Source organism: Mesoplodon bidens (genome assembly GCF_964165515.1).
Source record: "Mesoplodon bidens genome assembly, contig: HAP1_SCAFFOLD_452, whole genome shotgun sequence".
In the NCBI taxonomy this organism is placed as follows: domain Eukaryota; kingdom Metazoa; phylum Chordata; class Mammalia; order Artiodactyla; family Ziphiidae; genus Mesoplodon; species Mesoplodon bidens.
The window spans coordinates 132,776-160,473 of NW_027672147.1; the positions used below are offsets into that span (position 1 = coordinate 132,776).

General features: G+C 39.5%; 1 protein-coding gene and 1 pseudogene across 2 annotated transcripts; one reads left to right on the forward strand and one right to left on the reverse strand.

Moving 5' to 3' along the window:
• Nucleotides 1-4,600: 4,600 nt before the first annotated feature.
• LOC308610535 (centrosomal protein of 78 kDa-like) lies at nt 4,601-24,759 on the reverse strand (annotated as a pseudogene). The gene is made up of 2 exons: nt 24,738-24,759; nt 4,601-6,640 (listed from the first exon to the last, which is right to left on the reverse strand). The product of its transcript is annotated as a centrosomal protein of 78 kDa-like (transcript).
• A 687-nt stretch (nt 24,760-25,446) lies between these two features.
• On the forward strand, nt 25,447-27,190 carry LOC308610541 (transcription initiation factor TFIID subunit 7-like). The gene has a single exon (XM_081259635.1). It carries the CDS (start codon nt 25,618-25,620, stop codon nt 26,665-26,667), a length of 1,050 nt encoding a protein of 349 aa, XP_081115761.1. The 5' UTR covers nt 25,447-25,617; the 3' UTR covers nt 26,668-27,190.
• Nucleotides 27,191-27,698: the final 508 nt, after the last annotated feature.

Consider the following 27,698-nt stretch of genomic DNA (forward strand, 5'->3'; position numbering starts at 1 on the left):
CTTTATTAAAAATGTAAAATTTTCATTGAATTTCCAAATATGATTCTGCAGTGGCTAATTCAGCTTGTTTTATTAGTAAGCAAGTTCTGATGAGTAATACTAATTTAATAAGCCTGCATGTGAGGTTAAAGTGTCAACTATTCCTGCCGAAGGTGATGAGATATGACTGTGATGAGGTGGTAGGACACTCACCTTCCTGAACGAACCCTGCGAGCACACAGTTCTTGGGAGAAACCAGTACTGCATATAGTAGCAAATCTGATATCATTTTGCATGTCTCCTGTAGCAGTGGAATGCGCACACATACAAACATGATCATGGGTGAAAAAACACACATGCGCACCTTAGAGGCTTACATTAATTTCTGAATATAGTTCTCCGGAAAGAAAAAGCTTTACTGATGATTTGTATTTTTATAGTTTATTGTTTTATCCATACTAAAACACTTCATGAAATCACTTCCTGTTTTGTTGTCCATGGAATCCTTTCCATTTTGAGATGCTAAATATAAATCGAAATAATGATTATAGTCCTTGGCCATGAAAGACTAAGTTACAGAGAACCCGGTGACTGGAGGTCAGAGCTGCCACGGAATTATTCTCTGCTCCAGAGACCATCAGAATATCACTGTGTACCCACTTAAGGATAGAATGCTGCTATTGAGAAACGAGCTCTCTTTTATTTCTACTAAAAGGAGAGAACAGTAGGGGACCTTGGCTGCGCGAGTGTATGAGACTTTCTCTGTTTTGTACAATAAGCCAAAAACAATACCTGAAATAGCCTCACGCCTTTTGTCTTTTGTACCCAGCTCCTTCCTGTATTGCTCCTGATCCATTACACTTAAATCAACAAGAGTTGCTTGAACATTTTGACAGTTATGTTCCCCATACCCTGAAGCCTTTTTAAAGGGTTACTGAGATAAAGCTATTTCAAAAATACTCCCTCCAAATTTTTTCAGGGTGGCATCAATGAAAGTAACTTAGAGGAAAAAAACTTGAGTTCCTGGCCTACCACTCTAAGGCCAGGCAAGCATAAACCTTCATAGCAAAACCTAAGTTTGCTCCCAGTTGAGAATTTGGTTTCCACGGTCTTATATAAAAAGCATATGGAGACTTTAATTCCCTATAAGCCCTTTCCAAAGAGTGAATACAGTTCATCATTCGTAAGAGATGATGAAAGTTACAATTTTGTTGAATAGGTGGAATATATATTACATATAATATACATATTTATTTTTAATATATATATATATAATATATATAAAGTTACTATTCAGAGTCCTAAAACGTGGATTTTTCTTACTTACCAAGAATGAACAGTAACTTGATCTCTAAACAATAAAGCACCTGGTCATAACAGAATCATAACAAATATTTGATATCAGAATGAATTCACTGTTCAGGTGTAAAGAGGGAATAGCTTCAGTTTTCCTCTTTCGTGCACCCCATTATTGCATCCTGGACAGAGGGGATTTTCTTGATTTTAATCTAAAGGAGAAATGGTCACTTTTGTTGAGATGGAAATTGACCACCTCAGTAGGCAGAGGCACTGTTTTTATTTGGCTGAATTCATGTTTCTAGTGATAATTCAAGGTGTAATAGGGTTTTCTCAGCCACTCCAAAATCTGAAAATGATAAGCATCTCACCAGAGTTTCAGGATGGCCCATTACCTATTCTGTGGAAAGGATATTCAAAATACCATGCTTCATCAATGTCTTCTTTGACTTGTTAATGAATGGACAACTACTGAGTTAAGACAGTGTCTTATCCTTGCTTCAAAAAAATAAAAACAGAAAACCCCCACAAACACAAAAAAACTGTTAACAATGAAAACTTATTATGCCAGGCCTTAGTATGGCCTGACTTGGAAATTTAGTTTCAGAGGCTTTTGTGAATATACCAAGGAAAGAGGACCTAGGTGTATCTTATTCCCACAGGCCGCCAATAAATATTTGCTTAACGGACAAAATATGAATATATAGTGTAGGAGAGAACCTGACAGATGCTTAACATTATTGAGTGATAGCAATGCCCAAACTCATCTGTGATCAAACACTATGAAAGTATCCTCCTAAGGATAAACTTATTATAAATAAGAAGTGAAAATTCAATTATGCAGATACTTTCAGTGTCAGCTCTGATATGCAAAAAGCATGGAAGTTGTCACTGTATCTTGTCCTTACAAGATAATGCTGTACAAAATGAAAATCAGTGACTTTTCTCAGACGTGATTAATAAAACATGCAACTATGAAAGAATTTTCAAACGGTAATTATGTATGTGTATATATGTGTCTCTGAAAAATCTGGTCAAAGAAAACTGAGGCTATCAGTATAAACTTCTTTAACTTCTATCTCTTCTTACCTTTATTTCCTCCCAAACTTACCAGTATCCATCCAGCTCGAAGGATACAAGTGATTTTTATATACTGTGCAAGGTTTTTTTCTTATTCATATGTCCGTGTTTCCCCAATTCTCTAAATTATTATCTACATCTTCAGGATCTCCTTTATTGGTTCCTTCATTTCAACATATAAAATACAAGTCCTTCTCATTCTAAAAAATTCTTTTTTGCTAATTATTTTCTCTTTTCATCCACACTCCTTGAGAGCAGCCTCTTCCCACTGTCCTCACTAGCCCCGCCTGGCCCCGACAGGCAGCCCTACACCCTCAGTTTATTGCCATCTGGCTTTTTGTCCACCACTTCCCTGCACTGCTCTCAGGTCACTGGGGACCTAACTGCCCAAATCCAATGGACACTCACAGTCTCTGAAGGACGACGCTGGCATCTCCTTCCTCCTTCTTGAATCTCTATCACCTCTCTCCTTCCCAGAATTCTTTCTCTGCTTATCACTTAAACGTTGTCAGGACTCACAATTCTCTGACATCTCATCCATTTTCATGATTTTAATGACTGCTGATATGTGCTGAGGACATTCAAATTTTTATCTTTCCATGTCTTCACGTGCATGTCCAGTTATCTACCAGTTTGTCTTCTGAATTCTACAGGTGCTTCAAAATTCTACATGTCCAGAACTAAAGTCTTTTCCCCACTTCAGTTCTTTATCCCCTATTTCCAAACTCAATGATACCACCACCCAACCTTAGTCACACAGATGGGGGTTCAGCCTCCGCCTCCTACTTCTTCCGTACTTCCCAAGGTCAAGTCTTGCTGGTAATTTCCTAAATACAGTTAGAACTTATTTCCTCCCTTCATTTATACCTTATTTCAGACCCCTTTCTTCTTGCTATTACCTGGTCTAGAAGTTACGAAATTGCTCTTCGGTGGAACCAGTTGTTAGACATTCTATTAAAAAAGGACTCTAGGGTCAAATAGCTTTGAGGATGGCTGTGTACCATACGCCTGCTGTGACGATCCAGAATGAACATTAGCCTACAGCAGCCCCGAGAAGCTGTACAGTAAAGGAACCTGATTAACTCTACTTAAGCCAGGTTCTCCCTTCTGCCGGCCTATAAACCTTTCAGTAGGGACAGGAGAGGAGGTGGCAGCGTGAAAATCCCACTTGAAAATATAAAGCACTGCTCCTCAGAAGAGTGGGGCATAATTATCTCCAGGCTTCTTCAGATTCCTCATCCATACTGACGTCAGTGGTCTAAAATGCCACCCGAACTTGTCCTTTCCATTCTTAGCTATTTTCTGAGGAAACCAGCTCCACGCACATGGTTGGTTAAGACATGCTCTCCTCCTCCTCGCTGCCTCCTTTAGGGGCACTTGCCGCTGCCTGGGGACACTGCACTGATCCTCCAGAGCCTGTGCCTGTGGCTCTGTAACACACCCCTCGCACACTCACGGCTCTGGACTTCCGCTGTCCACTCTGCCTTGAGTATCCTTGCCTTTCACCGGCTGACTCACCAGTTTCTCACGAGTCCTTTAAGACTTAGCTTAGGGACTGCCCCTTTTGATGACTTTTCTTTGCCTCACGGCTCCCCCTCTTCTTCCACAAACACTGACTAAACGCCCTGAATATGCCCGTCACAGCAGGTCACGTGCAGGATGAGACATCTGCTGTGCGTCTTCCCCTCTGACTCCACTGCTAAAGGGCCAACACTACATCTTGCTCATTGTTTCACTCCTCTAACACTCAACCCATGACTAATGAACTAACTAGTACTGTAGTAGCCCTCTTAGTAACAATCAGGCAGGACCTTCTACAAGAAATCTGACACTCCAGCTTTTCTCTGATCTCACCTTTCACTCTGATTGAACTAAAGACTTATCTGTACATGTTTTACCAGGGAGACATAATTTAATCCAGAGATGTGTCATCACATACTCTTACATACTCTGCCGTTTAAAAATTCTGCTCACAATGGGGGAAGGAGACAGGTGTGCTTTCTGACAGCCCCACTGTTTTTGCACTTCTAGTGGTCACTGGCTTCTCTCTGTGCCTTCCTTATACCCTTCTTAACAAGGGAACAGGATAACAAAGTAATTAAGAGCCTGGTTACAGCCTATGTGTGAACAGAAACATAAACAGGGACATAGAGAATAGACTAGCGGTTGCCAAGGAGGAGGGGGTGGGAGAGGGTTGGATTGGGAGTTTGGGATTAGCAGATGCAAACTGGTGTATATACAGGATGGATAAACATAAAGGTCCTACATGGGACTTCCCTGGTGGCGCAGTGGTTAAGAATACGCCTGCCAATGCAGGGGACATGGGTTCAAGCCCTGGTCCGGGAAGATCCCACATGCCAGAGAGCAACTAAGCCGGATGTCACAACTACTGAAGTCCAGGCACCTAGAGCCCGTGCTCTGCAACAAGAGAAGCCACCACAATGAGAAGCATGTGCACCTCAACTAGAGGAAGCCCGAGTGCAGCAACAAAGGCCAAACACAGCCAAAAATAAATACATACATGCATTTATTTTTAAAAAGTGCATGTATTTAAAAAAAACCCAAAAAGTTCCTACTGTAGAGCACAGGGAACTATATCCTATATCCTGTGATAAACCGTAATGGAAAAGAATATGAAAAAGAATGTACATAAATGTGTAACTGAGTCACTTTCCTGTACAGCAGTAATTAACACAACACTGTAATTCAAGTGTATGTCAATAAAAAATAAAATTTAAAAAAATTGCCAGAAAAATAGTCACATAAGGGGAACTTCCCTGGTGGTCCAGTGGTTAAGACTTTGCCTTCCAATGGAGGGGGTGAGGGTTCAATCCCTGGTCGGGGAGCTAAGATCCCACATGCCTTGAGGCCAAAAAACCAAAATATAAAACAGAAGCAATACTGTAACAAATGCAATAAACACTTTAAAAATGGTTGACAGCATAAAAAATCTTTAAAGAAAAAATTCACATAAATCAGAAACAAATGAAAGATAATAAAGTCCATACATTAAAAAAAAAAAAGAGCATGGGTTCGGGTCACATTGCAACTTCCCACTTACTTATAGCTGTGTAATTCTGGGCAACTCACATAATGTCTCCTCAGACTGTTCATCTATAAAATGGGGATGGTAAGAGTTCCCTACCTCAGAGCGTTGCTGTAATCCATAAACACGGTTAAGTGCCTTGGTAAATGTTTGAGGCTCTCTGGTTATTATGAATTAAAATATGTCAATGGCTTCTGGCCGTGTGATTTATATAATAGTTTGATGTTTAACCAAATGGTAAAACTATTCCATTTATTATTCCCATCTCTTTTTAACCCTTAGCCTGCTTTGTTGTTTATGTTTTCTGCCACCACAGAGTGCTAGTTCCAGGAGAGTAAAGGCTTTATTTTGTTCACTGCTGAAAGCAACAGCACCCAGAAAAGTACTGTACATATGAAGCCCTCAGTAAACACTAGCTGAATGAATGGTGCAAAGTGTTACAAGGAAAAGTACACCCAAACTTTCATTATAATAAAAAAGTATAGATAAAAAAATCTTTCTCTAATGGCTTCCAGTCAAGTAACTGAAAACACCATATGCTATAATAATAACATAAGTAATTTATGAAAATTTGAAGGCAAAAACATAATTTTAAAAGATTTAGACCTATGTTAGGTGTGATAGAGTATGGATGCTTTCTTGAAATTCACAATCAGATCCAAGAGTATCACTTTCAGACTGTTCTAGTACACTGAGTTTACTTTTAGTTGTCTTTGATGACACAGTCACTATTCTACTCTCTTTCTTAACAGAAATGTGTTTTCTCGAAGACTCACTTTTAATTGGTTTATTAACCAAAGAATTATTTTGCCCAATTCCTTTGCTTTTCTGCTTTACAGGTGAGTCAGAGCAGGAATGCAGGTCCTTCCCAGGTTGTTTCTTAGCAGAGTAGTTTTTGGTCTATTCACCTGCTTTGCTCATTTTCTCTGAAGAAGACCTGCTATTTCTAGATAATTCCTCTTCTTTTCTTTGACTTCCAGTTCCAGAAATGACGTCTGCTGAAGGAGAACATGTTCTAGCAATGAAATCTTCAAAAGACTCCTTGCCGCTGCTCTGTGACTGGGACCCCCAGGTTGTCTTTGGAAGTTTCTAAGGCCTCCTGAGTAGACGCTGGGACACGGAAGGAGTCGAGAGGCAAAGGAATCCTAGCATCACCTGTAATTTTCGGAAAGTGGAGGGGAAGACAAAAGACAAGACAAAAATTCAGTGATGAACAAAGCCAACCATTAAAAAGCAGAGCTCAAAACTTCAATGTTACTCTGTAATCTTATTATTAACACAGTCAATTGATTAATCAGAAGATTTCAGAGCCAGCTTTTTTTGTAATTATATCTTGCCAAGTGATTCTCAGCTTAACCTAGCTATATCCAAGGCTATGTCCGCTACGTTTTCAGACTTTGGTGATTGGGGTAGTTATTACCCATTTCCTTTCCCTCACTAAAAATAAAACCCTATTCTGTAAGGTAATTAATGTCTTTTCTATCCTCCAGGCACATGTAAACCGTATATAGTTTGTGACCAGACTGTGTTCTCAAGCTGTCAGTTCCCAAGACCACTCTGAGATGGGCTGATGGGGGCTCCAAGTAAGGCTAGAGGAAAAGCTGACAGGTTTTCCCCTCCCATTCCCATAACCAGGTGATTCACTCTAATATGTTACCTATTAGCTATGTCTGGACTACTTATTTTAAAAATTATATCAGTATGTGTACCTTCATTAGTGTTCCTTCATTGTAAGCTGACTGCATACAAATAGAAACCTAGATAAAATATGAACAGAATAGACATTTATACAATTTAAAATCTGGAATATTTTCTCTAATGTCTTCTTTCTTCATTAAGGATAGTTTGCTTTAACTCATAAATTTTCTCAAGAACTTCCAGTCTCCTTATTTACAAAAGTACAGTATCATGAAATGGGCCCACATTTACTAATCTCAGATTTCGAAAGGATTCCAGAGTCTTCTAGCTCCCGGGCATGTGAACTATTAGAGACTGATCGTTATTGTTTTCTCGCTGACTTGGTCATTTCCTTTTTGCTAATCACTCTTAGAATCATTAAGTGCTGTTCTGTCCATTTACTTGGCTATTTTGCATTTGTTATGGGGCACCCTGTTTTGATTCTGATTTTCCTTCTTCAAGTGCCTTCTTTTCTTCTTTAGGTGGACTACTAACAGGAGAATTCATCTGGGGACGACCTAGTAAATGAAAATCTGACTGATCTATACCAGCCATTGTGGCCAACTGCCCAAGCCTAGACGAGAGGAGGAAAGGAGAAAAGACAAAGGTTATTATAATCACAGAAGAGCAGTTTAGATTTCCCCAGACTTACAATCATGAAATACTTCTAAAATCTTTTTTTTTTTTTTTTTTTTTTTTTTTTGCGGTACACGGGCCTCTCACTCCTGTGGCCTCTCCCATTGCGGAGCACAGGCTCCGGACGCGCAGGCTCAGCGGCTATGGTCACGGGCCCAGCCGCTCCGCGCCATGCGGGATCCTCCCAGACCTGGGCACAAACCATAGCCCCTGCATTGGCAGGCGGACTCTCAACCACCCCGCCACCAGGGAAGCCCTACTTCTAAAATCTTAAAAGCTAACATCCTACTCCAGACTACAAGCCTCTCTCTCCCCCAAATCCTCAGCCATTTCCAGATTCATCCTCTAGGAGACATCCCACTGTCTCACTAGAAGCTTCAATATGTTCCATGCACCCTGTCCACTGCCTGTCACACCTCCATTCCTACACTTCTTTACCACCTTTCCTCCAGTTTCCAAGAATGTGTTTGTTCCTTCCTTCCCAACACCAACACCAATTCATTCACTGACAAAACACCACTCCATCAACTATCAATCTCCACTTCCCTCTTTCAGCAAAATTGCTCCCGGTTGAGAACCACTGACCTATATCTCCCCTGCAGATTAATAATCATTTTTATGTCTAAGGCAAAGATAACTTTAATTCAAACTTATCAAACAAGCAAAAGAAGTGAAAGATAGGAAAATTCTTATGCATTCCCGACTATTTTCAATGAAAACTGCCTTTAATTTAGTCTTTACAAAACAACTATACCTACTAATTACTCTGTCTACAGGTTACTCTTTTATAATGGGCTCCCCACTCTACCAAAGCAGGCTTCCCTATTTGCATTTCTTAAAAAATTTAATTCCTCATTTTAAAATGTCAACTATATTACCTATAATTACACTAAATTTGGCTAAATATAGCCACGTAAGTGATGAAAATTGCTCCAGTTCCTCAGCAAACTACCATTAGAGTCGCAAAGAGAAGAATGCCATGAAGAGAAATGAACTAACCCAGCATCTTTAAGGAGAACCAGGAAAGCATGGAACTTCTGAAAAGAATTCTCAGTGCTGCCCCAAACACCTTCATCATCCAGGATCATGCTTGTCAATGAGTGGGCATGAAGGGCTTCAGACAAAGAGAAAGTTGTGTTTCTTAACTGGGCATTTTCATGTTCCAGCTATACAAGAAGACTGAAAACGTCTGACATGATTTTTTCTCATTGTCATCAAAAGTAGTCTTGCCTTGGGCTTCCCTGGTGGCGCAGTGGTTGCGAGTCCGCCTGCCGATGCAGGGGACACGGGTTCGTGCCCCACTCTGGGAAGATCCCACATGCTGCGTAGCGGCTGGGCCCGTGAGCCATGGCCGCTGAGCCTGTGCGTCCGGAGTCTGTGCTCCGCAACGGGAGAGGCCACAACAGTAAGAGGCTCACATACCGCAAAAAAAACCCCAAAAAACAACAAACAAAGAAAAAGTAGTCTTGCCTAGTTTCAAGGAACAAAACTAAAACACTCAAAATGTAATTATTTTATAATTAATGTAACCCTCCGCCAGTAAAGACAGAGACCATATCACATAATAACCAAAGCCCACAGGCACCCAACAAAGTTTCCTATATAACCCTTAGGTGGTATATAAATAAACCCAAGTTACCGTTTTATTAATGATCTTTCACAAAAGATCACATTTCTAACTGGTTCAATTCATAATGGAGCCTCATTCCACATTAGAAAATGACCTGCTTTAAGTTTCCCTTAAATTAGAAAGTGAATTATAGAATCTGATTTGAACAAAACATATTACAACTCTGATGAATGTTAAGAATTAACTTTAGTGAGTAAAATATCTAATGCTTACGTTTAAAAGTCCTAAATCATACCCAACCCAATTTATTAAATGTACGATCACCAATATTTTCTTTGGCTTCTTGAACATATTCACCCCCGTGCACTCTTCCCCTTCCGCTCAGCATCTACGCACTTAAAACCCCCTGTAAGCTCAACTCTCGTATTTCTCAGAAAGGCCGTTAATGTTCATGATGCCCCTTTTGCCTTACATGAGCAGGTACTCAACATTTATTGAATGAGTGTCTGCCAATCCACTGGATGCACTTTTAAAAATTCCTCCCTACACTCACCCTGTGATAAATTATATTTAGATAGAACTTTTTAGATTATGCCCGGCTTTCATGCACATTACCTAATGTAATTCTCATAGTATATATTTTTATCTTTCATTGCATTCTTAGAAGTTTTCCAATATCTTAAATTTATTTAAATGATTCACTTTCCTAATTCATTGCCAGGAGAGTCTCATCATGTCTTTTATGTTACTGTATATACAATACATGCACAGAAAGTGCCTTCTTGCATCAAAGAATCATGAACAGGAAATAAGCTAATGTCATATAAAAGCACACACACACACACACATACACAAAACCAGATTTTCACATCTTTAAAAACATGCTTTCTGGAATATAGATCATATGATCACTAAATACCAGTAAATGCAAAAGTCCATATGATACCACCGATTTGCAACATATTACAGTTTTAAAGCTTACAAAATATGTGTATATGGCTTAAAATCAAATCAAAATAAAACCAAAACACTCTCAAAAGCAGATGAAACGTGTTTACCTCACTGACTCGTCTATCAGCCTTCAGTCTTATTACTCTTTCCTCCTTTAACTGCTTTAGGCACTCCTCCAGGGTTTCCTAAACAAACAGAGTCAATATTATAAGTAATTCATAGTATAATATCCAAAAGCCTTTCCAGCTATTGGTCTCATCAGGATTTATGGGCAGAGCCAGAAGTGAACTCAGATTTTAGTCTGCTACTGGTCATATTATACCATGCCAGTGAAATGAATGATCAAAATCTATCAAATTTGCAAAGATTTATTTAAATTCCACTCTTTCCAACATAAATTTGTGGCAGCCCACCATAAAAGGCATATGCATATAACATAGTAAGTCAGAAATAAGAAGTTACGACCAAGAAAGAAAAATTCTATTTTTATTTGTGGGTCTCTTTATAGCAGGAAGTCCTATTAACGAACCTGCTTAGCATACCTGAATTGCATAATTGCAGATTCAAAAGCATGTTTTAAAAAAGTAATCACTTTTAAAGCAATTTACAGTCAAGCACTGTTCCTGGAGTTCCCTGGGTATTAAATAATCGAATCATCAAAACCCTAAGAGGGGGCTTCCCTACTGGCACAGTGGTTAAGAATCCGCCTGCCAGTGCAGGGGACACGGGTTCGAGCCCTAGTCCAGGAAGAACCCACATGCCGCAGAGCAACTAAGCCTGTGCGTCACGACTACCGAGCCTACGCTCTAGAACCCACGTGCCACAACTCCTGAAGCCTGCGCGCCTAGAGCCTGTGCTCCGCAATAAGAGAAGCCACCGCACCGCAACGAAGAGTAGCCCCCCGCTCGACGCAACTGGAGAAAGCTGGCGAGCAGCAACGAAGACCCAACGCGGCCAAAAATAAATTTATAAAACAAAAAACCCTACGAGGAAAGAACGATCACTAACTCCATGTTATTTTACAGATGAGGGAAACAGAGGCAGAGAAGTAGAGTAAGTAGAGCAGCACAGCCAAGGTCACACCACTAAGTAGCAGAGCCACACTGTGGACTCAGGAAGCTGGCTGCCATTCCTGCTCACGGCGGTGGTAGTCTTCCCTTCACCAAGGTCACTGAAATAAAATGAACACTGATAAACTATCTTAGGAGTTTTAGGAGCTAAGACACTTCGGTCCTTGAAGTGGGGACACTGCTTGCAATAGGCAGAATTCTGACAGAGCCTCCAAGATGACCACTTACTGAAGTACACAAACCTTCCACTTATCCAATCAAACTCTAAATGTAGGTGCTGTAGTGAAGGGATTTTGCACATGGAATTAAGGTTCAAAATCAGTTGATCTTTTAAGATAGGGAGATTACTTTAGGTGGATGTGGCCTACTCAGGCACCCCACGAAAAGGACCTGAACTCTTCCTGGATTGAAGTACAAAATGGACAAGAGGGAGACTCTCCATTGCTGGCTCTGAAGAAGTCCAATGCTGCGGCAGAGAAGGCAAGCGAGAGGCCTCTAGGAGCTGAAACTCTCCCCCGACTGACAGCCAGCAAGGAAATGGGGACCTCTGTCCTGCAACTCCAGAATCTGAATTATGCCAACAAGCCGGAAGAAGCCTGTAGGCATTCTTTCCCAGAGCCTCTGGACGCTAACACAGCCAGACTGACATCTTGATTTCAGCTCTGTGGCCCACACAAACTATGGTGAACATCCAACGTTTGGGGCTCAATATCTTACACTTAAATTTCACGTGCTTTAACACTCTCAGGAGGGAACCCACATGTTCCCGTGTGTATCTGAGCAGGAAGCCCAGTCACGCTGTGCCTGGACTTCTGACCTACAGAACTCTGAGCTAGTCAAATAGGTATTGTTTTCAGTCAGTAAGAGTGTAGTAAAAGAATTAATATTCTACTCAACCTCCAGGTTCGTGAACAAAATAAATGATTGTCATTGTTTTAGGCCACTGTTTTGGGGTGGTTTCTTATGCAGTGATAAACAATCATAATACCTATACTTATGAAAACAGTAAGGTATATTTATACATGTTAACTGCTTTGAACAATCACTTAAAGAATGAGGAACTCTATTACCTGCCATCATTGGGAGAGGAGCTGGTATCACTTTCTGGAGAGTAGCTTTTGGTACCTAACAACAATCCTACATCAGGAGTTTACCCTAAGGAAATCAAAGATGTGGGCAAAGATTTATCTACCAACATGATGTCATAAGATTGTTGATAACCAAACCCTAGAAGAAAGCTAAGAGCCTCCGAATTGGGACTGGTTTAAATAAAAACAGCTCATCGTCTGAAGGAATGCTCTATGAAGCCACTAAGAATGACAAGAGGTCTCAACCAGAGTTCATGAATGGGCTTCAGGAGTGCTACATTCAAAATATATCTGTGCGTTTTTCCTGGGAGATGATGCATAAGCTTAATCAAATTCTCTGATGTAGAAGAGTAGTTAGTGACATGGCAAAATATTTCTGATACTTTTTTAAGACAAAAGAACAGATTAGGTGTGTGTACATGCAGAGGTGGCTTTTATTTCCTTCAAGAAGTTATTCATTGTTTTCAAACATTTGCTCAGGGCTTCCCTGGTGGCGCAGTGGTTGGGAGTCTGCCTGCCGATGCAGGGGACACGGGTTCGAGCCCTGGTCCGGGAGGATCCCACATGCCGCGGAGCAACTAGCCCCGTGAGCCACAATTACTGAGCCTGCGCGTCTGGAGCCTGTGCTCCGCAACGAGAGGCCGTGATAGTGAGAGGCCCGCGCACCGCGATGAGGAGTGGCCCCCACTTGCCGCAACTAGAGAAAGCCCTCGCACAGAAACTAAGAGCCAACACAGCCATTAAAAAAAAAAAAAAAAAAAAAAAAGGCAAAATAAAAAAAAAAAAAAAAAAAAAAAACATTTGCTCAATGAACATATATTTTTATATTCAGAACATGTTTAAAAAATTGACAGTCTAAGAACTTCAAATTCTTTAATGTTTCATTACTAAAGCCAGTCAAGTTTTCAATGGGGAAAAAGGGGAAAAAATTGCAAAATTCCTCTACTTTTAATATAATGGTTTAGTCAATCTTCTAAAACTGATTTCAAAGAAATTCTAAACAAATAAACAAAAAAACAAAAAACCCTCAGCACGGTCAGAGGAAAGTAGACTAAAATTCCTGACTGGTTCTAAATAGCACATCAAAGTGCAATTACATGCAACAGTTTCTCCCTCTAATGGAGGGAATTAGAACACAGTGTTCAATTTTTGTGAAAAAGTGTACCCTCCTCCTACAAAATATTCAGAATTCATGTCCCTTACATGGAAATATGGAACCAAAAAAGTTAGAAAGTAAAATTGCTTGATATTCTATTACTTAAGTAAGACTAATGATAAGGCTTTGGAATAATTTTCCTTCCTTCCATCTGCTCTCCATTCCACCCTTCTGTACACCAGCTAGGGTGATTTTTCTGGGGCAAAGCTCCCATCATATTGGATATCAAATTTTATGTTCAACTTTTCTCCATTTAACATTGTAATCAATCATTTCTCATATAATCAGGGGATTCATAACCTTGATTTTTTTGTGTGGGCTACAAAATATTCCACTGAGTGGGTTTACTGGTTAACCATTTTACAGATTTAAATTGTTTCCAACTTTTCAGTATTATCAGACAAAATAACCGTTTTTATGCATGAAGGCTTTTTTCCATATTGAGAATAACATTCTTACAATAAATCCATAAAAATGAGTTTGAGATCAAAGCAAATGAACATTTTTAAGGCTCTGAGGTACCTATCTCCAGACTTCTTTCCAAAAGATTTCTGAGATTTTACACTGCCATCAGCGATGTATCACTTGGTATATAACCTCTACTGTAACTGTTGGCTTACTTCCTCACTTAGAGTGCAAGTTATTTGAAGATAGGGGGTGTGTTTTATTAAGTGTTTATCCCCAGCACCTGTGCCTAGCACAACGTAGACGGTCAATAAATAATTGCTTAATAAGGAAAATCCCTGCCACGCACGTACATATAAGATGTACGTGTGTGAAAGACAGACTGTGTGTTTTTCTCTAACTGGATAGATGAAAACTTGTCATCTTCTTTAATGTGCAATTTTTTTGCTTATAATTAGTCATTAAATTTCTCTTTTAGATTATATTGTAAATATTCAGATTCTCTGAGGCAAATGGGCCTGGCACTACCCATTAGCTACATAACCTTGGACAAGTTGTATAACTCTAGGCCTCAACTTCCTCATCTATAAAATGGAGATAAGCTCCCATATTACAGAGCTCTTGTGAGAATTACATGAGTTAAAACACATATAAAATTAGAAGAGTGCTTGGTACATAGAATATGTGCAATTAATGCTGAATGAATGAACATGCGAATGCAAACAGTAGTGAAGGGCTTCAAATGAAACGGTCTCATCCCACTCCCACATCCAGCACTCAAGAAGCGACCGATTCTTTATGCAGTTTTTAATTGTAAAATACGATATGTGTACTGAGAAGTGCACAGAACAAAACTGTCAATGTGACAAAGAAAAAGAGAATACTTACATAAGCACTACTCGAAGCTGAAAGTATTGATACTTGTCAGCATCGCAAAAACCCCCCATATCCTTTTCTCATCACAAGCTCCTTCCTTCTTCCCGGTTAAACACCAACCTCACTTCTTGACAGTCATTTCCTTTAACCTGCATGCATCCCTAACAAAAGAGTTTAGTTGTGTCAACATCTAACTTTATGTACAGGATCATAGTATATGAAGTCTTTTCTATCTTATTTCTTTCTCTCAACATTGGTTTAAAAAATTCATCCACATTGCTGCCTGTAGCTCTAGTTCATTCAATTTTATTGCTGGATAGTTTTCCCACTGTACAAATACACATCATTTATTTAATTTTTGACTCTTAATGGACATTTGGTTTGTTTTCAGTTTGTGCTAATGCAAATCATGGACAGGAATCCTGCTGTACCCGTTATTCTGGTGCATTTACACAGGGCGGGGGTGAGGGCTGCTGGCTCACAGGCTATTTATATACCTTCAGTTGATGGAGAGTGCTAAATGCTTTCCAAAGTAGTTGTGTCGATTTATACTCCAGTATAAACAGGGTAGAAGATTCCCATAGTACTTCAGGTCTACAATACCTGATACTACCAGACTTTTTATTTATGTATTTGTCAATCTGATTGACATGTAGTTTCCTTGGTTTTGACTCACTTTTCACTTATTACTTCATGAAGTCGTACACTTTTCTGTGTTTACTGTCTGTATGGATTTCCTTTTTTATGAGGTTTACATCAAATATTGTTATTTTTTATTATTTTATTATTATTATTTACTTTTGGCTGTATTGGGTCTTCGTTGCTGCGTGCAGGTTTTCTCTAGTTGCGGCGAGCGGGGGCTACTCTTCATTGCGGTGGCTTCTCGTTATAAAGCACAGGATCTAGGCGCGCAGGCTTCAGTAGTTGTGGCACGTGGGCTCAGTAGTTGTGGCTCACGGGCTCTAGAGCACAGGCTCCGTAGTTCTGGTGCACGGGCTTCGCTGCTCCGTGGCATGTGGGATCTTCCCGGACCAGGGCTCGAACCCGTGTCCCCTGCCTTGGCAGGCAGTTTCTTAACCACTGCGCCATCAGGGAGGTCCAACTATTGTTATTTTGAATTCTTCTCCATGTCCAAGTAATACTCTTACATGACTATTTTCTCACTAAATTGGAGGCGTTATCAGTTCACTTTCTAACTTACTAATAAGTAAGGGTTTAGTTCCTCTACACTCTTTCCTATGTCCACACTGCTCAGTAAAGTTATGTCATCATGAGTTATTCCACTGCTCATGATCTCTTTGACTTGTAGTCATATACTTAAAAACCTACATTGTTGATCAACTAGAAGCTCTCTCAACGTCACGCTTTGTAAAATGAGGACATTCTTACCATCTTCCCTTTTTTCTACCTCCTGTCTACCTTCCAAACCCAGCTGTTACGTTGTCAAAGTTGAAATTTATATTCTGTTCTATGTGCAGTTAAGTCTTCTGTTACTTGAGAGTCAGTACGGAGTAAGGTTTAAGAGAACAGGCAGAGAGCCTAAACTCAAAGCCTCGATCCAACCTTAAATTAGGTACAGCCTGGGCAAGTTCCTTCCCTGACTTAGCTTCCTGCTCTCAAAAGTGGGAATGATATTAGCACCAACCTCATAAGGCTATTCAGAGGATTAAATGAGTTAATATATGCAAAAACACTTAGAGCCTAATATATGCTAAGTACATACTAGTACACAATACATTTCAGTACATACCAAGTTAATACTAATACATACTAAGTATAGTTTACTTTAGTTATTTGTGATTACATGCAAGTTGGCAATAAAAGCTGCAAACCAAGACAGTATTGCCATTATTACAATGAAATTAATATTGCCCACTGCAGATGTACTGTGTCTCTGTGTATAGACTATACCTCGTTCCATACTGTGCCAGTGTCACTGCCCTTGTGCAGGGTGACCACATACCCCAAGCCGCCTTGGGCTGTTCCAGTTTATACCTGTTGTCCTGATGTTACAGCATTAGAATGCCTCCTTACACTATTGAAGTGTAAGGAGTTTGGACAAGTTCCGGTTTGGACAACAAATTAGATAGGTGGTCATTACCCCTGTGTGTCACTGAAAAGGGGGACATCTATAGTGTCAAGTTGAAGTGGATTCTTCCCTTCCTCACCAATAGTAGGTTAAAAATCAACCATAGTTCAGTGTGCTTCAGCTTTATGTCCGTATAGCCTTTTCTCCTCTGGAGTTCAAGTTCCTTCTCCTCTTCCTCTCCATCCTCCCTTCCAACAGTGCCTAACACCTAGTAAGTACGATATGCCTCAAGGTGTTTCTAAGCTCTCAATCACACAATCAATAGAAGCCTCTCCACTATAGACTAGCTGCAATCTGCACTGAATCCCCTATTACCTTCCTTCTTGGTTTATTGCCTCATTTTGCTGGATTATGTCTATAAATAGCTTAAGGTGTAGCACAGGAGGTCAATTTTTCAAATTTCTTTGGGTACAAAATATCTTCTTCAGCCTCCACTTATGACTGATAGTTTGGCTGGATACAAACCCCTAGGGTGAAAATTATGTGCCTGAAAAACTTTGGAGGTATCTTTCTAATGCCTTCCAGGATCCATGGTGCTCATGACAAGTATGATAAAGTCAGATTGTAACCTTTTTTTTTAGGTGACCAGTATTTTTCTCTCTGGAATGGATGTATCCTCTCAGTATTTTATTCTATTTTAATTTATTTTTTAAGTATTTGAAAGTTTCACAATGAAGGGTGCCTAGGTATGAGTCTATTCTTACTCATCTTGCATAACTATTTTCAATCTGAGGCCTGATGTCTACTTTCAGCTGTGGGGAATTTTGTTGCCCTTTGACAGCTTCCCTCCATTTTTTTTTCTGGGTCTGGACTTTCTAATAGTAACATGTGGGATCTCCCAGATGCAGCCTCTCTAACATATTTCTATCACATTTTCCATTGTGTCTTTCTTTTTTATATACTGAGAAATTTTTTAAATTCCTACTGAATTTATTTCAGCAACCATATTTTCATTTCCAGGAGACCTCTCTTGCTTTCTGACCATTCTCCTTTTCATTAATACCCTAGTCTTATTTTATAGTTGCTAGCTCTTTTTAAACCTCTCTCAGGATGCTAATTAGGGTTTTTTCTTAAATTATTCTGTGCCCTAAATTGTCCCTGGTCCTACTAGGATATGTTTGCACTCTTTCCCCCTCTCTCATGTTGTAAGCTTTACTCAACTAACAGGCAAATGACAGTTATTTTCTATTTAAGAATGAGCGCAGAAAGCTCCCTGAAGTCAACGATTGATTGGCTTCTTATGCAGGAAGAAGCGGGGAGTAACTGTAACAGGATCTCCCCCAAAAACAGTTTTCTAGGGTGTAAAAACTCACAGTAGCTGCCCCAGTTCTCGCCAGTTTCACTGTCTTCAAAATGAAATCATCTCATTTCAGGAGGGTTAGGGCGGGGCAGGGAGTCCACTCCTCCAAACACATCCCTTCAATGAGCTCCCCTATTGGTCACACTTTTAACTAACTCCACCCTCTCTCCTACATGCGCACCTGAGCATGGGGCTACTTTTTCAGGTGGGGTCAGAATCCTCCTCAGTTGCACGTGGTCCCTGTGCATATTCTAGGTGATGCTTTTCCTCTGTTCTACTGCTTCAGTTTCACACTCTTCCACCTGTCTTCTTTCAAAACTATGTTGAAATCTCTTGATAGTTGTGTGCATATATACTTAAACACTTTGATACCATCATTGTAGTGTCTTGTCAAAACAGAGAAGAGCTAAAAGGGTTCTCAGTGCATTCTGAATCTGCTATTCTGTGGTCCCAGTGTTTAAACTTCTTGGACTTCCCCACTGTCTATTACTGCTTTTACAAATACAATCTCATGGTCTATTCGTGAAGGAAATGAATACACCACATCTAAAATAACAAGGAATGCGGGTTAGATGCTCTAGGGTCTAGTCATACTCTGCCATTTACTAATAAACCACTTACGTTCTACAAATTGTAGGTGCGCATTTATAAAACGAAAGGGAGTAACTCTACATGAACTATAGATTTCTCCTACTCTAACATTTCATAATTTTCTAAGTTCTTTTCTTAAAATTTCTCTATATTATCATTAATTTTAATTAAAAAATAAAAATCTAACTTTCTCTTTTGAAAATCAAAGAGTAGTTCCCGTAGTCCTACAATAATGGGATAATTAGTTCTGAAACCTGTCAAGTGTCATGTCTCATACGAAGAGAAAATCATATTAAATAATTTGAAAAAATTAAACATGGACTTTGTAGCACAAAGACAAGGTCCCCCCCAAATGGTGTTCCTTTATTTACTAGAAATGTTCAGCTCTGCATTAAAGTTGAAATAAAATAAATATATTAATTTTGAGGTGCAAAAATTTCTTATAAAAATCAATTTTTCTTTTCTGTCCATACAAACAAAAGTATGGAATGACATTAGAGGTCAGGTTTATTTGGTAATAGAATGTAGCTTCTTGATATTTTTGATTTTAGGAAAGGAGAATATCAACATCAAAACTTTTTTCAACTTTACTTTTATTTAAAATGAGGCCATATTTTCCTCTTATAAAAAGAGAGTTCAACTAGAACCGTCTATTTTCTCATCTGTAAAACAAGAGCACTGAATCAGCTGACTGTATTCATTCAGAACTCAATTTCCTTATCTTATGATCACTAAGCTTCTCCCTAAATCTAAAATACTAAGCTTCTAAGCAAAGGAAAATATATTACTAACGACATGTTTTGATTTTAGTTTCTTAGAGTTCAAATGTCCACCATTCACCTTGGTCTAAGCTTAAGGAACCATTCAAGAGGATACAACGCAGATGGGAGGAGAAAACAGAAACCTCACACAAGCTGTGCTGTGTTGCAATCAGCCTTCCGTTTGAAAAATAATCTTCTCTATAGCTTTAAAGTGATAACTTTGTACCTGCAATGCTTCTTGTTTCAAATGGATTTTCTCTGGCTCCTCCTGAACACGTTCTGAGGAATCATCGACCTCTTCGATTTCTGAGGAGGAAGGACTCTCTACTATCACCGTCACAGGAAATTCTGATGGACCTGAGTGTCACAAGAAGAAGATAGGAAACCACAGAGTTGTTACACTAAAGTGCAAAGAAAGAAGACAAGATTGTATAAAAGACAACACAAGCCAGATACCAAATATCCAAATATTAGAGGACATTTAACAAAAGTGATCTGAGGTATCATTCTTTATAAATGTCTCTCACTGCTCTTTAGTGTAAAACAGGCAATGACTAAGTAAAAGTACAGGAACTTATTTTTGCTATGTTACTGTACAGACCTCTGTTGTACGTGGTTAGGATTAGTAATGGGAATTGCCCATATTATTTTATTAAGTTTCTTTCACAGAAGCCAAGTGAAGATCCAAGGTAAACATTTTTTCTCAGATCAACTTTATACTGCAAATGAAAAATTTATTCTTCACCATCAGACAAAAACAGTCTGGAAGAAAATGTAGTTTTTCAGAGGAAAATACATCAGTAAAGGGACTGATGAATAATCAGGAAGTCAACATATCTAAGCTGTGAATAATAGACATTAGAATTTAAAAAAATAAATCACATACACATACACAACTAAAACTGACCCATCAAAAATTTCATCTTCTCACCACCCTTAAGCCAAAACTAGGGCAACAATTCTCCCAGCAAGCTTCACTGCCACTGCAATGTTGTTCAATAGGACATTTCCAAACATTTAAAAACTGACCTGGCCACAACCCCATAAAAGTCTACAGATCATAAAGAACTGTGCTGGGATTATAAACCACGCAGAAGACAAGTCACTAGGACATCATTTTGACAACAAGCAGCAAACCCTGCAGCATAGGAAAACCCTAACAGGAGAACGAGGTGCACACCCCTCTCTCTGGGAATGCAAGGCCAGGACTGACACCCAAGATGCTCTTCTCTCAACCTCAGCAGTGGTGCCTTTCACAGAGCAACTATGCAGTCTCCCAAGACCACTGGGAAGGAGAGTCTGATACTGACAGTATTAGCTTGCCACGAGGCCATAAGCGAGGGAATGTGTGTGGTCTTGGTGAGAGAGCAGAGGTTTGGGAGATGTTGCTTTATATTGGCTTTCAGATCAGGAATTTGTACATATAGCCCGCAAACAACGTTTCTTGAAAACGTGAACATTCTTGAGTATGACAGCTCCATGTGAGGGGTCAGAAATGGCAGTCAAGTTCGTTTCACTGGGTAACAGCTGATTTGCGGACTGGAAAACAGGCTTCCTTGTTTACAGACATAACCACAAGGCTGCCAGGTGTGCACTAAATCCACACAAATACACAGTTGCATTGGGAGAGCGACCAAACATGTTTTACATAGATTTATTTCAGAGAGGGAAATGCTTCATGTAAGGCTCTGTCAGTTTAAAAAGCAAGAAGAATGACCATCCACCTTTCCCAATTCAAGCCCTATATATCATAAATATGATAGCTACACACCACCAACTGATTACATACATCACGAGCTTTGATGAATAGAAAGCCCCTAAAAAGATAGCAACAAAACGAAGTTAGATCTTCATGTAAATACATCACCAGTTAAACCCAGTTAATACAACTATTTAGTAGTATGAACAGTATCCATACAGAATTGTGTATAAAAATAAATAAGCTCAAAACAAGGACCTGGAGGGCTCTGCTACGGAGAAAACACAACAGAATTCAGCCTACTGGCTTGGTAATAACTCTCTGAACTGCTGAGAGGCCCCTTCAGCTCCTGTGTTCAGGATGGTTGAGATTTCAGTCTCACTTCTTTAAATGGTGATATTAATCGTTCTCTAATTTACCCCCCTGTGTGAGGAGGATGGACCTGCGATTAAGTGTCTCAGGAAGAAGACAGGAGACCACAGAGCTGTGAAACTCAAGTGCAAACACTGGGGATTCAACACTATAGTTTATGCAACAGCAATTCACATTACCATTTGCAAAAAAGTAGTCGGTTGTCCAGTGGGGATTAGAAACATCCATTTAACATGAGCAACTGAACAGATATTTTACACAGTAACTACTTCAAGTACTATTTAAAATCAATTCTCTTTGTTTTCTTAAGCAATTGTTAATCCCCAATTTCCTGATTACTACCAAGTAAGTCACCTGAAGATCATCTAGAGCCATCTATTTCACTTACAAGCCTAAAGCTATAATTCAACCATTTTATTTACTGTTCTGTGACAAAAATTACTATGAACAGCTATCCCCTGGATAAGAAATCAGCTAATGCTAGTTTGACTCACTAAATCTGATTTACTGAGTTAATAAGCCAGTTGATTTAGAATAGGTCTAATGCACATTTTTCATCCATTCTGCATTAAACTATTTCCCATGCCTAAAATGTCTTTTTTCCCATTCATACGTATCCAAATTCCTACTTCTGTGCTGTAGGGCTTCGCTCAACTACACCTGCCTTTAATCAAACTTCTCTCACATGCACAATTGGTGATCATTTTAGTCTCCTCAAGACTCCCACGGAGTTACCTCTGTTGTGACACTTGAGAAACAACTTGAAACTCCCAATTACTTTTAATTTTTCTTCCTTAGAGGGCTCATTAGGCAGAAGCCATGTGTGAGTTACCTTTTTTCCTCTACACAAAATACCAGAGACCACCCACATAATACAAGTTCCAAAATAAAGAACTCTAAATGACTGAAAAAGACAGGGAATGCAAACAGGTTACCTGTTGCTTTTTGCACTTTCTGCAGGACACAATGGCCGGAAACCAGACACTCCAGGTGGTAGCGCTTCAGGAGGGTAACATTCTTTACCAGCAGAGTGTTTCCTTCCATTACTTACAGGCTTCTTTGCGGCCAAGACTACGTTTGACAAAGCATGAAAAGAAGGAATCAAGATGCACCAAAGGTCTACAGAGCAAATGTCACACGTGCACACGTCGAAAGGAATCAAAAAGGCACTTGACAACGATGCCAAGCCCATTAAAAAGAGGATCGGTTTTGTACAAAGGTTTTCCATAAGCCAGCATTTTTAAAAAACATAAGTTCTCTACAGTAACAAGTTATTTTAACTAAAACAAAAGTATTGAGATGTGCAGAAATGCAAAAATAAAAGTTTAAAAAAAATCCCAAAGTATGATACATTTTATGTATCATGCAGAAACACTCAAGTTTCCTGAATCTTAGGACACCTTTGGCATTTCTGAATCTCAAGGACACAGAAACACAGATACACCCATGACTTCTGCCAAACAGAATCTTCAGAAGTAGACCAAAAGTTAAATTTAAGATGAATTTTTCTATGTAAAAACAATACAAGTTATAAGGCTGCAAGTTGCTGGGGGGTAGGTGAGTCAATTTTACCCTCCTATAAGCCTGTCAACCTTCACTGCTCCTTTGATTTCATATAGAAAACGCACAAAAAAACAAATGAAACCCACTGGATGAAAGAGTGAAATGTGGAGACTTACCCTATATTTCAGTAGTAAAGAGGCAAGTATCTTTATAGGAAACATTTGGTTGCAAAAACTAGACCTACGTGTTAATATTTTACTTAGAACAAGCCATATATTAAAATTCACATTTAAATATTTAATTTGAATTTACTGAAAACAAACATCATAGGTTAAAATGGTTATATTTATCCTTCAAAGCTACTATATTTTATGTTATTTTATTTATTTATTTTAATAGATCTTGATTGGAGTATAATTGCTTCACAATTCTGTGTTAGTTTCTGTTACACAACAAAGCGAATCAGCCATATGCATACACATGTCCCCATATCCCACCCTCTTGAGCCTCCCTCCCACCCTCCCTATCCCACCCCTCTAGGTCATCGCAAAGCACCAAGCTGATCTCCCTGTGCTATGCTGCTGCTTTCTACTATATTTTAGCAGCATTAGGATGCAGGGTAAAATGGAGTGTATTCGGTAATATAGGACAAATATTTCATAGAGTGTAGCTTATTGATAATCACCACACGATCCTCTGTGATTTACATGCCTCTTAAAAATATATAGGAGGGCTTCCCTGGTGGCGCAGTGGTTGAGAGTCCACCTGCCGATGCAGGGGACACGGGTTCGTGCCCCGGTCCGGGAAGATCCCACATGCTGCGGAGCGACTGGGCCCGTGAGCCATGGCCGCTGAGCCTGTGCTCCGCAACGGGAGAGGCCACAAAAGTGAGAGGCCCGCGTACCACACACGCACACACACACACAAATATATATATATATATATATGTATTAAAATTTTTTAAAATTACACTTTTCTTGTTAGGAGATTAAAAAATTTCTAATAAAAGTTCCCATCTTTTATTAGGCATACATAAGTACAATATAAATGTGACACAATTCACACCATTATTTCACCCCTATACTCCCCTGGATCTAGGTATATACCCAGATACTGATTTGGCTTACCTCTATGTCTCCAAATAACTGAGGCAAATACAAAAAAAAAGCCCAAGAAATAAAATTACTCTTAAAAGAGCTCAATGAGCTTGTATACTGCAGTTACATTTCCACTTTGTTTAATCATGCTAACTAAAAAAAAATGTTTAACTGTTCTCATTCCATGATGCCCTATTATTCTGTACTAATTTTACAGAATTCCAAATATGTTGTACATATACATGTTTTATTTATATATCCTTCCATTTCTAATATCATAGCAAAAGTCAATGTAGCTATTTTAAGAATGCTTTACATAGGATATAAATTTTTAATAATAATATCTAATTAGTGTGATATCACAAATCTTAACTTCTTTGAATGTACTATTTGATTATTAAAATATCACTCTCTTTAGCGGAGGGGGTAGCGGAGGCGCGCGGGAGAATCCATGTCCTTCTTAGAACCGTTTCCTCTAAATACTTTTAAACCAACAGCTCTTGGCGAAAGTCTTCATCCCTTTAGGCTAAGTTCTCGCGAGACGACAAGACGCCGGATAGCTTAATCGCACGTTGTGCCTGCGCGCGCTGGGGCAGCTCGCACTTCCGCCCGAGGCGTGTTGCGACTCACAGCAGCTGCCGGTCTCGCGTGGTGACGCAGCTGTTTTTTCTCGGCTAGGTCTGCTGTAACGGACGGAGGCCGCCTGAGCTGCGGAGTTGCAGAATCTGGCGTTCGGAGCTGCGGTTCTTGGCGAGATTTCGCGTTGCCCGTCCTCAGCCGTTTCACCGATAATCAGCGGATCGCTTTGCCAAGTGCCGGGAAGAACAAAGGAATTCGGAAGGAGACTCTCGGCTCCCGGCCGCCTTTCTCTGAGTGGCTTCGTTTCCCGCTCGCGCCTGTCCGGAGAAACTGGACTTATAACCGTCACTGGATTGTAAGTACCCGAGGCGAAGAGAGCTCACTACGCCCCGCTTTTTGCGTATCTTTGTTCCGGGAGAGTTTGTGGATTGGGAGTATCTGCTGAGCCTTACTTTCTGTGCCGAAAATCATTCCGTAGGAGCCGCCATTTGCTTTCCCTGCGTTGTCCTGCAGCGGCAGGACAACCTCTATCTAGAGGTTGGAACTTGGCATTGCAGCTAACAGATTTAAATGGACCTGAGTAAGGCAATGCGTCATTAACGACTGGTATTGTCACAGCATATTTAGAAAGACTTGGAACTTAATTCCGAATAGACGCTTAGTTGCTCTTCTACCTAGAACTCTTTGTAATTAAAGACGTCAATTTATAAAGAACTGGTCTTTCTGTTGAAATAGCTGAAATTTTTTAGTGCAACAAGTGGTTATTAGAGAAAAACTGAGTCACAAAGAAGTAAAGATGAGTAAGAGCAAAGATGATGCTCCTCACGAAGTAGAGAGCCAGTTTATCTTACGCCTACCTCCGGAGTATGCCTCTACTGTGAGGCGGGCGATACAGTCTGGTCATGTCAACCTGAAGGACAGACTGACAATTGAGTTACACCCTGATGGGCGTCATGGAATTGTCAGAGTGGACCAGGTCCCATTGGCGTCAAAATTGGTAGATCTGCCATGTGTTATGGAAAGTTTGAAAACTATTGATAAAAAAACCTTTTACAAGACAGCTGATATCTCTCAGATGCTTGTCTGTACAGCTGATGGTGATCTCTATCCTCCTGTTGAGGAACCAGTTGCCACTGCTGATCCCAAAGCAAGCAAGAAAAAGGATAAGGACAAAGAGAAAAAGTTTATATGGAACCATGGAATTACTCTGCCTCTAAAAAATGTCAGAAAGAGAAGGTTCCGTAAGACAGCAAAGAAGAAATATATTGAGTCTCCAGATGTGGAAAAAGAAGTAAAGCGGTTGCTGAGCACAGATGCTGAAGCTGTCAGTACCCGTTGGGAAATAATTGCTGAAGATGAAACAAAAGAAGCAGAAAGTCAAGGCCTTGATATCTCTTCCCCAGGAATGTCTGGCCACAGGCAGGGCCATGACTCATTAGAACATGATGAGCTTCGGGAGATATTCAATGACCTCAGCAGCAGCAGTGAAGATGAAGATGAGACACAGCATCAAGATGAAGAAGATATAAACATCATTGACACTGAGGAAGATCTGGAAAGGCAGCTACAGCACAAGCTAAATGAGTCAGATGAACACCACCAAGAAAACGAGGGAACTAATCAGCTGGTTATGGGAATTCAGAAACAGATTGATAACATGAAAGGCAAGCTCCAAGAGACCCAGGACAGGGCAAAGCGACAGGAGGATCTCATCATGAAAGTGGAGAACCTGGCTCTCAAGAACAGATTTCAGGCTGTGCTGGATGAACTGAAACAAAAGGAAGACCGAGAAAAGGAGCAGCTCAGCTCTTTGCAAGAAGAGCTAGAATCACTCCTAGAGAAGTGAGGAGAGTTTTGATACTTAATTTCATTCCTGACAGTGGTCAGCCTTGAAAGAAAAACTTTGTTTTCATCACCTGGACTAGACAGTAAAACTTTGCAGTAGTTCCCAGTTTCCTCCACTGCCTTCTATTGGATTTGTTTTATAATTGTGAATTTCTATCTCATTTGTTTTTTGGAACCACTTCGGTGGGTGTTTGTCCTGTAGTAAGTAGGAATGTATAGACAGATAAATGTAGGGAAGTTGTAGGATTAGTGGAGTGAACAGTTCAGTTTGGTAATTAATCACAGCTTCACTGCAGGACTTTGCTGCTGTTTCTCCGTTTACCAGAAGCTGCCATTGCTACTCTGTGATGCCATCTGAGATAAATTAGTAGATTCTAGTTTGGTGGCAGTGAAGTTTGTTTACATACGTTTTCCCATGCTGTAGCTATTTTCCCAGTTATTCAAAGCAGTTTTCCACATTTTGCATTGCAAATCATTTCATAAAGTTGTTTTAACAATAAATAAAAGCAAGTAATTTTCACCTTAAAAAAAATAAAAATCACTCTTGAAATAACAATTGGCAGACGATCATAAGCTTTTTTTTGACTTCATAAACACTCTTAACAACTTATTTAATACACTATTGTCCAAGCAAGTTGATTAATAGAGAATCAAAAACATACAACTTGAAGTAGAAAAAAAAAAAGCTGTATTTATGAAGATGTTTACAATAGTTTATTTGAGGTTATTTCCAATTTTTCACCAATTTAAAAAATTGACCTACTCAATGAAACCATGTGAATGCAATGTTAAAAAGTATAACTATGAATCACAGAATTTAAATTTAGTATGAAAAGATAAGAATGGCAAATTATATTGAAGCTATGTGGAATTATGTTTATAGACAGCAGGAAGAGAAAATGTAAATATTGCTTGATAGGATAATGGGATTAGAGGTGGTCTTTTAAATTTTTCATTTTTATGCTAATACCTTTATAAAACCCAAAAATCTTCAAACAACACATTTTTTAAAAATTGTGGTAAACGACACAA

Excerpts from the sequence above, each read along its gene's own strand:
- LOC308610541 (XM_081259635.1), top strand. The coding sequence starts at position 25,618 with ATGAGTAAGAGCAAAGATGATGCTCCTCACGAAGTAGAGAGCCAGTTT.